Source organism: Hemicordylus capensis, chromosome 1 (assembly GCF_027244095.1).
Source record: "Hemicordylus capensis ecotype Gifberg chromosome 1, rHemCap1.1.pri, whole genome shotgun sequence".
Taxonomy (NCBI): Eukaryota; Metazoa; Chordata; class Lepidosauria; order Squamata; family Cordylidae; genus Hemicordylus; species Hemicordylus capensis.
The window spans coordinates 192,365,243-192,381,233 of NC_069657.1; the positions used below are offsets into that span (position 1 = coordinate 192,365,243).

General features: G+C 39.0%; 1 protein-coding gene across 4 annotated transcripts in view; it reads right to left on the reverse strand.

Moving 5' to 3' along the window:
* The window catches only part of LOC128331014 (sodium channel protein type 1 subunit alpha), a 179,336-nt gene that overhangs the window by 26,949 nt on the left and 136,396 nt on the right, over positions 1-15,991 (reverse strand). For all 4 annotated transcript variants that reach the window (XM_053264397.1, XM_053264383.1, XM_053264404.1 and 1 more), the window contains exons 18-21: positions 11,624-11,741; positions 11,315-11,469; positions 10,099-10,272; positions 6,949-7,071 (exon numbers count right to left, since the gene is read on the reverse strand). In XM_053264397.1, the coding sequence (XP_053120372.1) occupies positions 6,949-7,071; positions 10,099-10,272; positions 11,315-11,469; positions 11,624-11,741 (570 nt within the window). The remainder of the gene's footprint in view (positions 1-6,948; positions 7,072-10,098; positions 10,273-11,314; positions 11,470-11,623; positions 11,742-15,991) is intronic.

Consider the following 15,991-nt stretch of genomic DNA (forward strand, 5'->3'; position numbering starts at 1 on the left):
GGGGGGTGGGGGGGATCTTTGCAGACACCCCCCATGGCCTTTAGGAAGCCCCCCAAAGGGGCTACAGGTAAAAAATTTAAAAAAATTAATATAAGTCACTGTACACATATTTAGTTTGGCACTATGTACAGAGAATCAGGGCTTGTGAATACTGAGCTGAAGCTTATAAGCTAGGATTGTATTCATTTGCTCTTACTTTGCTTCTTGTGAGAAGTGAGTTAAATGTGATGTCTTAATAATATGGCTATTAATGGTGAGTTTGTCTTTGAATCTGTGTGAAATCTTTAGTATTAAGGCCCACGGGGAGTTTCTTGCTCTCTTTCTCTCATTTTAACTGTCTTTCTGAAATACTAGAATGTATTCCAAGCAGTGACACAGTTTACTCTGCATATCCTTTAATTATTTTCAGAGTATCTGGGAAAAGTCAAATTCTCCATTTATTTTTAAAACTTATGTAATAGTGATGCTACAATGCATAGTAGAGAATTAGACAGGCACTTCTGTTTAGTTTTCCAAGTATACCTCCACATAGTATTTGGGTATTTCATGAGCCCCAGCATACTGAAATTTGTAGTTTTCCAGCAATTTTTGGTCTGGCTATGTCCACTGCTAAATAGTTTTTGAAATATTAAAAGATTAACGAGCTTAACTTGTATTTTTCAGCTGATATTATGGTAAAGTTATCTGAAAGATGGGTGTCAGATGTTTGGACAGGGGGTGCAATTTCAGTGCTTGCCCTGGGTGCTATTTTCCCTAGATACATCTATGCTGGCCTTGGGCCGAAATAAACAAATAAACAAAACCTAGATACATCTCAGGAATTTTAGGACTAACAAGAGGAAGTACTTTTTCACACAGCGCATAATTAATCTATGGAATTCTTTGCCATGGGATGTGGTGATGGCCACTAGTTTGGATGGCTTTAAAGGGGGCTTAGACAAATTCATGGAGGACAGGTCTATCAATGGCTACTAGTCTGGTGTCTATAGTCTGGTGTCTCCAGCCTCAGAGGCACAATGCCTCTCAATACCAACTGCAGGGGAGAAACAGCAAGAGGGAGGGCATGCCCTCACCTCTTGCCTGTGGGCTTCCCAGAGGCATCTGATGGGCCACTGTGTGAAACAGGATGCTGGACTAGATAGGCCTTGGGCCCGATCCAGCAAGGCTGTACTTAGGTTGTCTCAGCCTTGAGTGAATCTATGGCCACTACCCACCCTGTGAATTTGTTCAGCTGTTAAGTGAATAATATGTGGCTTATTCCTTCAGGATGAATGCTTATTCTAAAGGGTGCAATCCCAACATATAAATGGAAGAAATAAATTCAAGTACTACTACTGTTAACTTGCATGGCTGTAAAATTCAGACTATAGGCAGTGGTGGCATGGCAAATGGGTCTCTGCATTGTGGTGGATCCAGTTAGTTGTACAGGAATACTGAGATAATGACTGACAGTTAGGCTCCTTTGGGAGAGTAAGAGATGCCTGAGCTAGGTCACTTGATTAGGCTGGTTTTTCTTACAAGCAGCCACATTGATATAAATGAGGTCACACAACTTGTTCATTCCAAAATCTTATGAGGTCATTCACACAATCAAAAACTGTGTACTACCCAGGTTTGGGAGCTGTGTGCTCCCAATTTTTGGTTGTGTAGAAACAAGGTAGGAGGAAAACTGGGGTAGCTTCTCCACCTACCTTGCTTCCACACAATCATTTCTAGCCAGATTTTCCTCTTACCTTGCTTCCACACAACCAAAAATTGGGAGCGCACACAGCCCCCAAACCTGGGTAGAACACAGTTTCCAATTGCATAAATGACCTCTATATCTAAGACTTCCTTTGGCCTTAACAATTGTTAAGTTAAAATGCCTATAATTTCAGATATGCGACTTAACAAAAACAATCCTGAGTGCAATTTTGTAGTTGAGGACATGTCACAGCAAACTTTAAAATAAAGCTTACTTGTGCTAGAGGACAATCTAGATTCTATTTATTGGGTGGAAAAGTTTCTGTCTACAATTTAGGGCATAGGCCAAGGTACTGAGAAACGGGTTTCCTAGCAACCAGTTGTAAGAAAGGTGTGTGAAGACCTTTAAAAATTTTTTTAAACTTTTGTGTTTTGTTTTTTTAAGCAATACAGAACAGAAGTGTTTCCTATAGGAATATTAGGTTAAATCCCAAGAACCATAACTGGAAGGAAAACAGCTGCTAGTGCTCACCTTCAAAAACTTGCACAAGAGTTCACACAGTGCTGTAAAAGAGAGATTCCAAAGCTGTTCTCTTGCTTCCATTTGTGCAAGCAGAAGCCATAGTTGGTCTTAGTTTCATTTTTCTCACACAAAGTGAGTTTCCCACAACTTCCGCAAATGGAAGGAATCCACCCCATCAGCTTTTAAAAAATAATGTCTCTCCTCTTGTCATTATGTCCATCTCAAGGGCTGAGATCCTGACTAACAAAGTGCATGTGCATTAGGAGGGTTTACGGGTTGTTCCAGGAGGCTCCGCGACATGCTTCCGATCTTACAGAGTGCAAGCAGCACTTGGAAGCATTTCCCCCTTGTGCAACAACACAAATGCAGGAGAACTGGGGGAGTTGTAAGAGGGCTGCTGACACGTCCCTGCAGATCTTCCTAATATGCATGCTTTGTTAGTCAGGATGTTAGCCAAGGGGAGCAAAGCAGTGAAAAGCAATTCCTGCAAAAAGCTTGATGGGAGGAATTAACGGTCCACCTCACCCATAAACCTAAATTATCTACATAAGATAATTTAATAATTGGAACCTGTATAGATTTAAAATATGTTTCCAATGCTTTCAGTTGTAAAATGTGTCATTTCTGTATCATAGGAGAGTCATTTTTAAGTAGATCTACTGAATTGTACAGAATGCTCAAGATCTCAATTTCTTTTTCAATGTTGCTACCTCAGAAACTGGACTGGAAATTTGAAATGCAATAAAACTTTGAAGCAATCAGCCAGAAATGTGCGTAAGACATGCAAAACTGAAAGTGCAAGGTGGATTAATTGTTTAAAACTCCTTCTTTGCTTTATTGCTCCAAGAGCAGTATATCAAGCACGGCAGGACATGCTATTTCCCAGCGAGTTTACACACATGCTTTATTGCTAAAGAAATCAATCCTCTAAATTTAGCAAAGCAATGGATACTAATTTTTCTACATTTACAATAACATACATATTTTGAACTACTGCAAGAGCATTACATTGCAGGGAGTATTAAAATCACAAATATAAAACAATGGGTATATTAAAATCTCATTTTGCAAGTAGTTATAAGCATATATCTACATGCAGTGAGATTAGAATATAGCTCTCAGACTGTGACAGAGATTTAGTTCAAATGAAAGCGGTTATTTACTTTGCCTTCCAGCACCTATGTGGAGTTAGGATCATTTAAATTTACTTTTGAATATATTAAAACAGTTCTTCGAATAAAATAACAGACTTGCATTTTTAAAATATTCTACTTTAGAACAAATTTCCCCTGTCAATATGGCATTACATGAGTGTTAACATTAGTTGAGTTATATTTCACAGACTTACATTGTCCATAGGTGTTGTGGTTGCCTTCTGCATAGGAATAATTTTACCAGTTTTTGAACAGAGAAATCATATGGAATTAATTTAAAGCTCCACATATACATATAAGTAAGCAAATATATGTAAAGTGAAATTGGTACTTGGGAACAATAGGTCGGACTCTAAATTTAAATGACATGGGGAAAAACTGAAGAGGTTCTTTAGAATTTTGTATGTCACATTTCACCAAACAATTTAATGGAATCATTTTATTTTAAGTACACACATTGAATCAGGGTTGTTTATGCTAGACCTCAATTTCATTTAAGTTTGAATGGTAAATATCATTGCCATATCAGAATCCTACTAATAATGTTTTAAATGTAAGCAATGGTCTTGTTTATGAGGGACTTTTTTCAGTGCTTTCCGCTTCTTAATTAGTTAATAGTTTTCATCATTGTGAAATATCTTTACACCACTGAGAGATCTCCTGCATTAAAAATTTGCTACAACTTGTAGGCAGAAACTTGAGGTGGGTAACAAATGACTTGTAGAAAAAACTAATGCCCACTACAGCAATCTAAGTCTCTGCCAGACCTATTTGGTTGTTCTAGGCTACCACAGAATCCGAGCACATATAGTCCCAACCCAATGACCGACTATGTGCATTGCACGTCAGAACAAAATGATCATGGTATGTGCAGGGAGTGGAGACACAAAAAACCAAGAGCTGATACTGTTGGAGGAGCTTTTGGGTCCCCACCTATTGCCTCAGAATAAAGACTTCATGGAAGGCCACCAATGCCTTAAAGATGCCATCCCATAACATAACTTCACAAAGCATCCTAGTGGGCACAATCAGTTGCTGCATTGACACTAGCTGAAACTGTCGTCTGGTGCACATGCCTTTGAATCATTGCTCCCCTTGAAGAAAGTAAAGAGGTATTAATTATTTGCATTAATTATTATTCTATCACCAACCTAATCCTGCCTTTGTCTCCTCCCTCAAAATGAAGTTGCAAAAATTAAAACTATCTCAAAAGAGTGTTGTTAAGCACATCAGTGACTCTGCTGAGAGCTGGTCAGTTATGTGTTATGATATTTTATGTCAGTTTTTTTCCTGTTCACGAATCATTCATTAACAGACATTGATTTCCGTGAAAGTGTACTCTTTCTAAATTTTGGCCAAGTGCCTTGGGCAAATAGTTTTTACAACTTAAATTGTTTGCTCATTGTATTCATTTAATTTGGTTTTTATACTGTATTAGCTTTCACCAGAGCGGAATATTAGTTTTTTTTGCTCCTTAGTTCAATAAGAGAAACCTTTTGAGGGGGGCGGAATGGATAGAAAATGGTGAATAACAGATACCGTTGTGTACAGATGACTCCTTGGTTCATTGTAAGTAGCATTAGAGAGAAAAGTTGCAACAGAAATTGTTTGTGAATGGAAAAATGAAACCAAGTTTAATCATATTTCTTCTTATATGAACTAGATGTGTACTGAAATAAGTTTTCAGATTGCCATATTCTTGGTACTCATTACATGAACATTAAGCATCATTGCCATTCTCGAAGTTATTTAGGAAGGAGTACAAAGGATAACAGTTTTCCAAACATTTGTGCCAACAAAAACACATTTGCAAGAATGTTCATGAATAGTAAATAAAAAGAAGTATGAATATGGATAAACCAAACAGTCAGTTGAAAACTGAATGAATGTTCGTGAACACTACAGCAATTGACCAGCTCTTACCCTATTCCACTGCTGACTTCTCAATTCATGAATTTCTCGTTTAAAGGGATTTGTTGAAATTAAGGGGTGGTTAGATGCACCTGAAATTCATGTATCGAGTCAGTTTCAATTTACAATATTTCTTCTTAGAAATTTTGAAGAAAAATTATGCAACCTGATGGATACAATTTGAGGAATTGAGCTCTAGGCATCTGAATTTCATTTCATGGTATTGGTGTGGCTTTATATCTAAGCACTATTTAGACAGTATGTTATCAGCTGTCCATTCCACTAGAAATGTTTCCTTTTATCATTATTAGAAAGCTGTTTCCTCTTATGTTTCCATGAAGTGGCAAAAAAGCATTCGCTAAAAATAACAGATTTGAACCACATGCAGTTTGGATCAGTTTGTAGTTGAATGGTAAATTAATTGTTTCAGTTGAAGTCTTTGTAAATTTTCCTGGTGACTTACAAAACAGTCACAAACTCACCCAATAACTTCAAAGAAGAGAAGAAAACAGGGATATAGTGTAAGGAACTTTTCTGGGATAGGAGATTAAGCAGTGATCCTGAGTTACCCGGAAAGCAAACATAATATTGCATGATGTGTGTAGATAATGCTGGAGATTTGCTGAAGTTATCTTGACTGTATAAATATTATTAACTAATTATGAGAAAAATAATTCATTGAGTTGTCCAATTAATAAGCCATTTAATTAGGTTTATTGGCTGACATACAGATTAGTGCTGTGCTAGCACAAGAGAAGTTGCATGCACTTAAGTTTGTGGAGCTGTGCAAAGTTGTAGGGCTCTGCGATGTTGCACAATTGCAGCAGACATACAGGGCTGTGAAATGCATTGTGCAGCCTGTTGTGTAATGCACTGGGCAACATGTCGATATCTTCTGCTAGCATAAGAGCTAGTCTGGAATAGATGCCCCTTTCTTTGTGCTAAGAAAGGAATAGACTTCCTTTCTTTGTCTCATTGTGCTAAGTCCTTGGACTTGCACAAAAGCTTTACACTAATACAATACTAGTCTGGATGTAGGCCAATGAGATCATAGCCATGTTAAAAGTTATTGAATTGTCTACATGGTATGATTAATAATTGTCCTTGTATGCCTATATTTAAGAAACTCAGTGACAAAAATGGACACATACCCCTACTTGGAAACTTGCACTATAAAATAATCAAAATTGACCTACTGAATGAAATCCTAAACTGTGTTACTATTAATTTCAGTGGGAGTATGGTTTCTGCAACTGTTAAACAGGACATGGCACACACAGATCTGATTTTATGAGAGCAGAATAGCCAGCTGGGTGGCATAAACTAGGTCATAAAGTAGAAATATTTAATTTGTTTCTTAGGAGCAAATTATACAAAATTCTACTCACCTTTAAAACCATTATTAGCAAATCTGCTTAAATACATTTATGAAAGACTCCTCAAATTGGCTAGAAAGTAAAGTAATATAATTGCATTCAGCTAATGTGTGGTATTGAATACAGGGTTAACATTAGCTAATGAAGCCTGTTGCTTATCTATTACGGATAAATATGCAATAGAATGAAAGGGCAGCATTTCTGCATGGATTCATCATTCCTTATTTGTCATGCATGGAACATTCCTTCTGTGTAGGCATGCATATTATTTATGATAGACTTTTCTCTCATTTCATCTTACCCTCATCCCTTCAAATCTTGACAAGGCCCGTAAAGGTCTCAAAGCTCTCAATGTCCTAAGGGATTTAATGGCTCCAAGTTCTGAATAACCCAAAGCATTTGCTGTTAAGCTAACCAAAGATACCTGTTAAAAAGAAACCAAACCAAAGGTAATCTCTTTTCATTACATTGTGTCCAAATGTTTCAGGTTTGTATTTCAGGACAGTCTATGTCTGTACTTTGATCATAGACCTAGAAGGTACCCAAAGACAATCAAATCCTACCCCCTGCCCCAAGATAGGATATTTTACACATCAGCTCCGTACATAGAAGATTGGCGAGTATTTTAAGAGCCAAAATGCCTTCTGCAATTTGCTCTGGTTATGTGCAAAAAGGCCTGGCCACAGCAGATTTAAAGCAAGATGTGAAATAAGAAACCTCCCCACCCTACAAAAGAGAGGGGGAAGTGAGCAAGCTTAAAGCCTGAGGACATTACATGGAAGCGTGGTTTAACCCTGGTTCTTTGTGACATCTGGGCCAGGCCACAATGGCAAGCCTCAGTAAAATATTAAATTTTAGTCAAGACTTTAAAGAACAGCGAGTATTAGCCAAGCTACTTTAAGTGTAGGATACTGTTTCATAAATCTTAAATGCATATATATTCTTAACTGATTATACCATTTAAATGTTGTTGAAGACCCTGGGAATATTATTATTTTAATGATTTTTCATAAGTGCAAAAGGGCTTTCTAGTTTATATTCATAATAGTTGATGGGCTTGTCAGCACAAAGTGTTGCTATAGAAATTACATCAGGAAAATATTGTTAATACATTGGGCATCATCCACACTAGTACTTGCATAAACGGAAACAGAGGGGTAATTTTTGCTTCTCTATGAAGCCCCCTGTGCCTCTCCAAAAATATGTGCTTGATTGTCCTCTAGTCCTCAAGGACATATAGCCCTGCTAACTTGGCAAAGAGGGACCTTTTTAATGTGGCGATTCTCTTTATTGAACAGGGAGAGAGTAACTGGCCCTAACCACGCCCAGCACAGTACCTCCAGTGACTGTTGCGGATGTCTATCTGAGGTTTCTTTTTAGATTGTGAGCCCTTTGGGGACTCCATCTTATTTATTTATTATTTCTCTGTGTAAACCGCCCTGAGCCATTTTTGGAAGGGCGGTATAGAAATCGAATAATAAATAATAATAATACTGAACAGAGGAAAAATAACAAAAACAGAAGGAACAGAACTGCCCAATGGAAGCAACATCAAGAACCTGGAAGAGAAAGAACCCTACAAATATTTGGGCATTCTCCAGGCGGATAACATCGCACACACTGAAGTTAAAAGAAAAATTAGAAGTGAATACATCAGGAGTGTTAGAAAAATTCTAACTCAATTCAAACTCAAATTAAAACTCAATGGTGGGAACACCATACAAGCCATAAACACCTGGGCTATACCTATTATCAGATACACTGCAGGAATTATAGACTGGACCCAGGCAGAGCTAGAGACGCTAGATTGTAAGACCAGGAAAATAATGACCATCAATCATGCTCTGCACCCCCGCAGTGATGTAAATAGGCTATACCTCCCTCGCAGGTCAGGTGGAAGAGGAATGCTGCAAGTTCATCAAACAGTAGAGGAGGAGAAAAGAGGCCTTGAAGAATATATCAAGGACAGTGAAGAAGATGCACTTAAAATGGTCAATAACAAGAAACTATTAAACATCAATGAAACAAAGCAGGCCTACAAGAAAGAACAAGTCAAGAACTGAGCAGAAAAATGGAAGAATAAGCCACTGCATGGTCAATATTTTCACAATATAACTGGAAAATCAAACATCACCAGGTCCTGGCAATGGCTTAAGAATGGTTACTTGAAGAAAGAAACAGAGGGTTTAATACTGGCTGCACAAGAACAGGCACTAAGAACAAATGCAATAAGAGCAAAAGTAGAAAAATCAACAACAAACAGCAAGTGCTGCCTTTGTAAAGAAGCAGATGAAACAGTGGACCACCTCATCAGCTGTTGTAAAAAGATCGCACAGACTGACTACAAACAAAGGCATGACAAGGTAGCAGGGATGATACACTGGAACATCTGCAAAAAATACAAGCTACCTGTAGCCAAAAATTGGTGGGACCACAAAATTGAAAAAGTTGTAGAAAATGAAGATGTAAAAATATTATGGGACTTCCGACTACAAACAGACAAACATCTGCCACACAATACACCAGATATAACTGTAGTCGAGAAGAAAGAAAAACAAGTGAAAACAATCGACATAGCAATACCAGGTGATAGCAGAATAGAAGAAATAGAAACAATAACCAAATACAAAGATCTACAAATTGAAATTGAAAGGCTGTGGCAGAAGAAGACCAAAATAATCCCAGTGGTAATTGGCGCCCTAGGTGCAATTCCAAAACAACTTGAAGAGTACCTCAACACCATAGGGGCCACAGAAATCACCATCAGCCAATTACAAAAAGCAACATTACTGAGAATAGCCTATATTCTATGACGATATCTATAATAATAGCAGCAAGAACACTGGAAAAAAAATTCAGCCATCCCAGGTCCTTGGGAAGGACTTGATGTCTGGATAGAACAAACCAGTCCATAACATATGTCTGACTGTGTAAACAACAACAATAAACTAAATTATAATAATATAGGTTCATTTACTCCACTCCCCTGCTTGTGTGAGTGGAATGTCTTCTGTGAACACAAGTACGAGTCTGGAAGGTGCCCAGTGCTAATAAATTATACATAATAAAGTTTTGTTTATTAAAGGACCTTTCAAGTCAATTTTATTTGGCAGTTATGGGATCATTTTTGACACTTTTCACATGGACTTGTTATGTGGGAACCCCCTATCCACATAGCTTTTATGGGGATGGGTCCATAAACTCAATTCCATTTTCCTAAGCACTGACTAGATGCTCTCTTGCAAGTACCAGGTATTTTATCAAAATCAGCACTTTAAAAAGGATTAATGCTTGCATTACATGTTGCATTGATCACAATGAAAAACAGAAAAAAGGGGGAAATTATTTTTTTTTAAAGGAAAATCTTTTTAATAATGAAAAATATTTACAATTTATAAAGAGGGCTTTACTATTAAATATATAAACAATACTCAGACAATAGGGTACATACATCAACAATCAAGAAGTCCAGCCAACACCAGGCATTAGTGAAGTAGGTCTGGTAGCCATAGGCTACCCACTTCAGAAGCATTTCAAGAATGAAGATGTACGTGAAAACCTTGTCAGCGTATTCTAGCATGGTCTTGATAGTCTTCCTCTGTTCAATGTAGATATCTTCAAATGCCTGTAAATTATTTCAAATAGTTTAGTTTACATTAAAATAACTGGTATAAAGCCTTACATTTCAATTTCTTTCTGCTTTTTATTTTAAAGATATTCTTTCTTGTAGGCTTTTTAAAGAAGCTCTTCTAGCTCTGTAGTTTACAGGACACTGATATACATTACAGTTCTTACCCTTATTTTATTTACATAAATTACTTCCTTGAACAAAGGGGGGGGGCATGCAATGGTGCTGAAGCCCATGCTGCAGTACTCATACTAATATGCCACCTGTTAACATCTTCCTCCATGTGCTGTATTGTCTGCAGATCCACTACTGTACTACAGATCAGAATCTTCCACTATATCCTAGAGAGGCTAAGTCAATGTAAATTATTATTGTCACCTCTCTTTAGAAGGCTTTATACAAATAAAAACATATGCTTAGTCAGCAGAGGTTGACATCAAATGCAAATGAATTGGTGGACCAAAGCAAGTGTTAAATAATACAATTGTTTTCCACTCTCTTCACATTAGGCACCTCATAGTCCAGCCTTATAATATTAGCTAACAATTGCACTTCTTTTTGTCACCAATTGAATTATTACTCTGCGGAAGGTATTTGATTACGTAAGGTTTATCTCTGCGTAAGATATTTGAGGGAGGCTAGAGATGACAGGCAATAGGTTAAAAAGCTTTCCCAGTTTCTAAATTACATTTCAAAGTTACGATAATTTGGCCATTGATTTGAAAGTGCAAATTTGGGCCTGGATCTAGAGTGGAGTGTAAGTTTATGCACACAAGGTTTTCTTGTCCTTTTCTCCCCACTGTAGCCCTGAGTGGGGAGCCACTCCTTACAGTGGGGGCACCCTCTGGACTGGACCAGGATTTGGCCCATAGTGCTGCAGTGTGTGTGTGTGTGTGTGTGTGTGTGTGTGTGTGTGTGTGTGTGTGTTGGTGGTGGGGAACTGGTTCATGTTGCTCTGAATTCAAAGTTTGATGTTTTGCCTTTACTGCACATTTTTTAAAACCATGTTTTTAAAAATGTCTTTCTTGTTTTCACTTACCAGGGCACCACTGCTAAGAAGAATCATAAACACAATAAAGGTTTCAAACCAGTTGTGCTCAACTATTCGGAAACAGGTTTTCCTTAGATTCCACCAGAGCTTTCCTTTCCCTTCTTCTACGCTGACTTGACAGCATTTGAACTTTCGTACACAACCTGAAAATATATGAAATTTTGAGCAGAAGAAGGGGGGAAATCCACACATTTATTCACCTTTCTTATGTTAACAGTTGAGTTAAGATGCCATCTTACTACAAGAACAAGTCTACACACTTAATTGCCCCAGCTGCTTAATATTGTCTTCCCTCACCTTCTGTAAAACAAGCTTCTGGTTCAGCGGCTTCCTCGGGTTCTATTTCCGGTTGCTCTTCAGCAGGAAGTCCAATATCAACTGTGCTTCCTTCAGATGAGCTAGAAGAATTTAGCTTCTTTTAAAAGAAAGACGTGTTGTAGTTAATGAATTTAAAATGGAGAAAAATAACATTGATACAAAAATAGCAATACTTAATATATCTGTTCTAAAACAATTTAGGGGTTTAGAATGTTGCTCTTGGGGAAGTAATAACTAATTCTCTGAAATTAGCATTGTGAATCTAGAAGTGGTGGATGGAAGCTGGTACACTCAGAAAGAAACACTGTTAATATGCACAGACTTCCACTGTTTTCTTTCACATTTCTAATGATTTTTTGTACTCCTTGACAGATTTTTTAAAAGGAAAGACTCTGAATGGAGTAAAGTCAGAGAAATAGGTTGGATAAGTGGGCAAACGTGTGATGCTGCTATTTGGCAAACATCATAATTCTCTCTAAATATCCAGCTCAGCTGATCCCATGACTATCAGTTTGGAAGCAAAACAAAACCACCTAAAATAAGGCAGTGGTTTCTGCATACTTGGGAGACTCCCTGCATATGCAGAATTATATTACATTAAAAGAAGGGATTCAAAAACAACAACACCAAATGGCTTGACAACTGTGTGTGATCAGTGAGCTTCCAGGACCTATGGAGATTGTCAAGCGTGTGATCGGGGGTGGGGAGGGAGAGAAAATTGAGGAGGAGAACGGGACTCCTTGAGCCCCTAACATCGTATTTTTTCCTAGAGAGGGGTTATAGTAGGATGGTTTGCCATAAAAATCTTCACACGATATTGGGAAGTTTATTGGTAGGAAAATATACCCTTTTCCTTTCCCACTCCCTGGATTCCCCCTTTACTATAGAAAAACAAGCTGAGACAACTTTCACTGTCTCTACAACTGGACTAAATTTGGTTCAAATCGAGGTCCACAAGTTAGATCTTTTGCACCTCAAATGTTCATGTGTCTGCCATCTTGGATCGGGGTGGATGACATCATTACAAACTACACCATTGAGGTGCCCCTGTGAGTCACTCACTGTAACTATACCAAATTTGGTTCAAATTGGTTAGACAGTCCTCAAGTTAGTGCACTTGCACCTCAAAGGTTCACACATCCACCATCTTGGGCTGGGATGGATGACACCATCACAAACTACACCATTGAGGTGTCCCAGTGTGTGACTCACTGCAACTGTACCCAGTTTGGTTCAAATGGGTTAGGCAGTCCACAAATTAGCCCGCTTGCCCCTCAGATGTTCATGCAACCACCATTTTGAATTGGAGTGGATGACATCATCACACACCATGCCATTTGGGCATCCCTATGTGTCCCTACAGCTGTAGCAAATTTGGTTCAGATCGGTTAAGCGGTTCACAAGTTAGCCCACTTGCGCCTCAAAAGTGTATTTGTCTGCCATCTTGGATCGGAGTGTATGACATCATCACTTACTATGCCATTGAGGTGTCCTTATGTGTCCATACAACTGTACCCGGTTTGTTTCATATTGGTCCAGGCGTTGTGAAGTTGATGGAGACACACACACACACACACACACACACACACACACACACACACAATATGCCGGTTGATCTCATAAGCCTACTGGAAAGTAGGCTAAAAAAATGTCCATTTTGCCTTTCTCCCTATTGAAACCTACCCCATCCCCATGATTCTTCAACAGCCCTGCAAGGAGCCCTGAAGAGGGGCACTCCTCTTAGGGGCTGGATATACACTGCCACAATTTGTTTCAGGTCTCCATTATATTTCCAAGGACAATATTATGGGCAGTCCAACAGTATTCTAGGCTGTTGGTAGTGTCATGAACCTGAGCCTGCCATCCCACACATCTGTCTCAAGTGAGGAGTGCTCAGAGGATGAGGATGCAGAATGGATCACAGACCCCCTTGCAGTACCAGTGCATCCTAAACGGCTAATGATGGACTCACACGGACAACCATCAGTATCGGGATTACCAAGAGGAGGATTCAGAAGATCAGGCACAAGAGACACCCCAACTGGAGGAACCATTGCCCCTACCATGCCCTGAGGACACTCCTCTTCCCATATCTTTTGATTCCGAGGACTCCCTAGAAACCTCGCAAGAGGTAAAGGAATCACCAACCTGTCGCAGGAGCCTACAGTTAAGAAACAGATCACAGCCCCTTTAAATGTCTACTGCTGCTGAAACTAGAGGGAGGAGCCTGAGACTGGATACTGACGGCAGGCTATATAAGGCCCCAGTCTAAGAGAAGCAGTTGCTGAAGCAACATGGTTATAGATGCCTTGCCCTGGTTCTGCATAGAGTTGATTCCTGATCTTGGCCTTTTTGACCTTCTCTTCTGCCTTCTGGATTCTTTGGTTCCTGACCTTGACCTGTGTGATCTAGATTCCCGTTTTCCTCTCTGAGTCTGAGACTATGACTTCCTGGTTCCTGACCTTGGCCTGCTGGCCTTGGTTATACTTGATTCTCAGAGATCAGCACATGCAGCCTGATCTCCACCTGGTGACCCAACTTTCTGCTTGCATGTTTTCTCATCCTTAAAATAGCAGTTGCTGAGGTGGGGGGCATTGAATGTCTTCCCTTGTGCCATGGTTCTGATGAAAATGGCTTAAAGCTGCTGTTATCCCCAGGAGCGGCCCTTTCATTTTAAGGCTGCTATTTTAAGGATGGAAGGAATGCAAGCAAATATGATACATTTAGCACCTTGCCTGTTTTGACCCTTGGATCATCCACAGAGAGAAGCAAGAGCTCTACAACAGCTAACAAGGAGGATGTGGAGGGAGAACTATTCTGCAATAGTCATGCTATATCCAGTAATGGTTGGATGCCAAAAAGGAAATTTGGAAGCAAGTTATGTTCTTGCTTAGCAGAGAGATGTATAAAGATATAAGTGTTAAATTCAAGGAAATTTGGAAAAGCATGGTCATTGATTGACAGGTTGTTGTTATTATGATGATGCACAAGTAATGTGCATTCCACTAAAAGACCAAAACCAAAGAAGATGAAAATGCAAATTAAGGCAAGTAGACAATGGGATGGAATAAGGTCCATGAGGCAAATACCAGAAAACAAGTATTTCTTGAGTGGTGGGTGGTGGTGGGAGATAGAATTATAAATACACTATTTGGCTTTGTGAGACTACCCAGGTCTTCTTTCTTGCTTTTATACTGATGAGGAATTAGATGCAGAATACAAAACTTAAAGAATTATGCAGAACTTAAAGAGGAATTTAAGATAAAAAAATATATATATACCCATTTGTAGAGAGCTCTTCATAAAATATGGAGAAAAACCTCTCCAACCTGTACCAACTTCTAGGTTATAATAAGACAAATTAGTACAGATCAGCCATATCCCACTGCCCCAACAAATGTCACATATGACACTCCCAGCATCTGTTTTGAATCCCTACAGTAAAACCTCACTATTATGGATTCACCATCTGCAGTTTCACCTATTTGCAGGTGTCTAATTGACACACCTTTTCATTATCCACTGGTATGTATAATGTATCCATGTATCTGCGGAGCCAGGGCTGGAAGTGGCAGCGGAGGAGCCATTTTGTGGTTCATTTCTGGGCGGAGGGTTCTGTGATTTTGGGGGGTATTTCATGGTTTTAGAGGCATTCCTGGGCACATGCAGACCTCGCAGAGCACGGTACAGTGAACAATTTCATGGGGTTTTTTTAGGTTTTTTTGCTGTCTTTTCTCCTAGTTTTATGCATCTTTTCCTCCATTGTGGAACCTAATCTCTTGTGTGCCAGAGGCATAATGCCTTGTTACTTGGTTTTATTAATCACCATAGTAGGCAAGGAACAGAATCCCTGTAAGTAACAAGCTTTGCTTGTACATCCGTTAGTATCTGTAGGTATTAGTTTGACAATTGAAAATTAACTTTTGTGGTGGTTCTGTGTGTTTAAGACTCCTTTGGGTTACGCATAGGGAAAGCAGGTGAGTGAGGGAAGTCTGTGGAAAAAATAAAAGCAAATAAAACATGGAGACAGCACAGAGGGAAACAGAGCATTTTAAAAGGAATTTTCAATGGAGGCGAGAATGAACTTAAGTGTTCACCAATAATGTCATGAAAAGAGGTACTTTTGACATTCACTTTAAAGACTCAACTCCACTTGCCTAACTTCTTTATTATTGCAAAACTCTGACTCTGCACTGAGTAAACATACACTGATAGCAAGAAAATGCCCTCATAAAATAACAGGAACAAGCTTCACCCGTACAGAGCATCTGCGCACTAGTATGGGATTGCTCCCCTCACCTCCTGCCACAGTCCCCCTTAACTCAGAGATCTCTCTACCCTCACCTG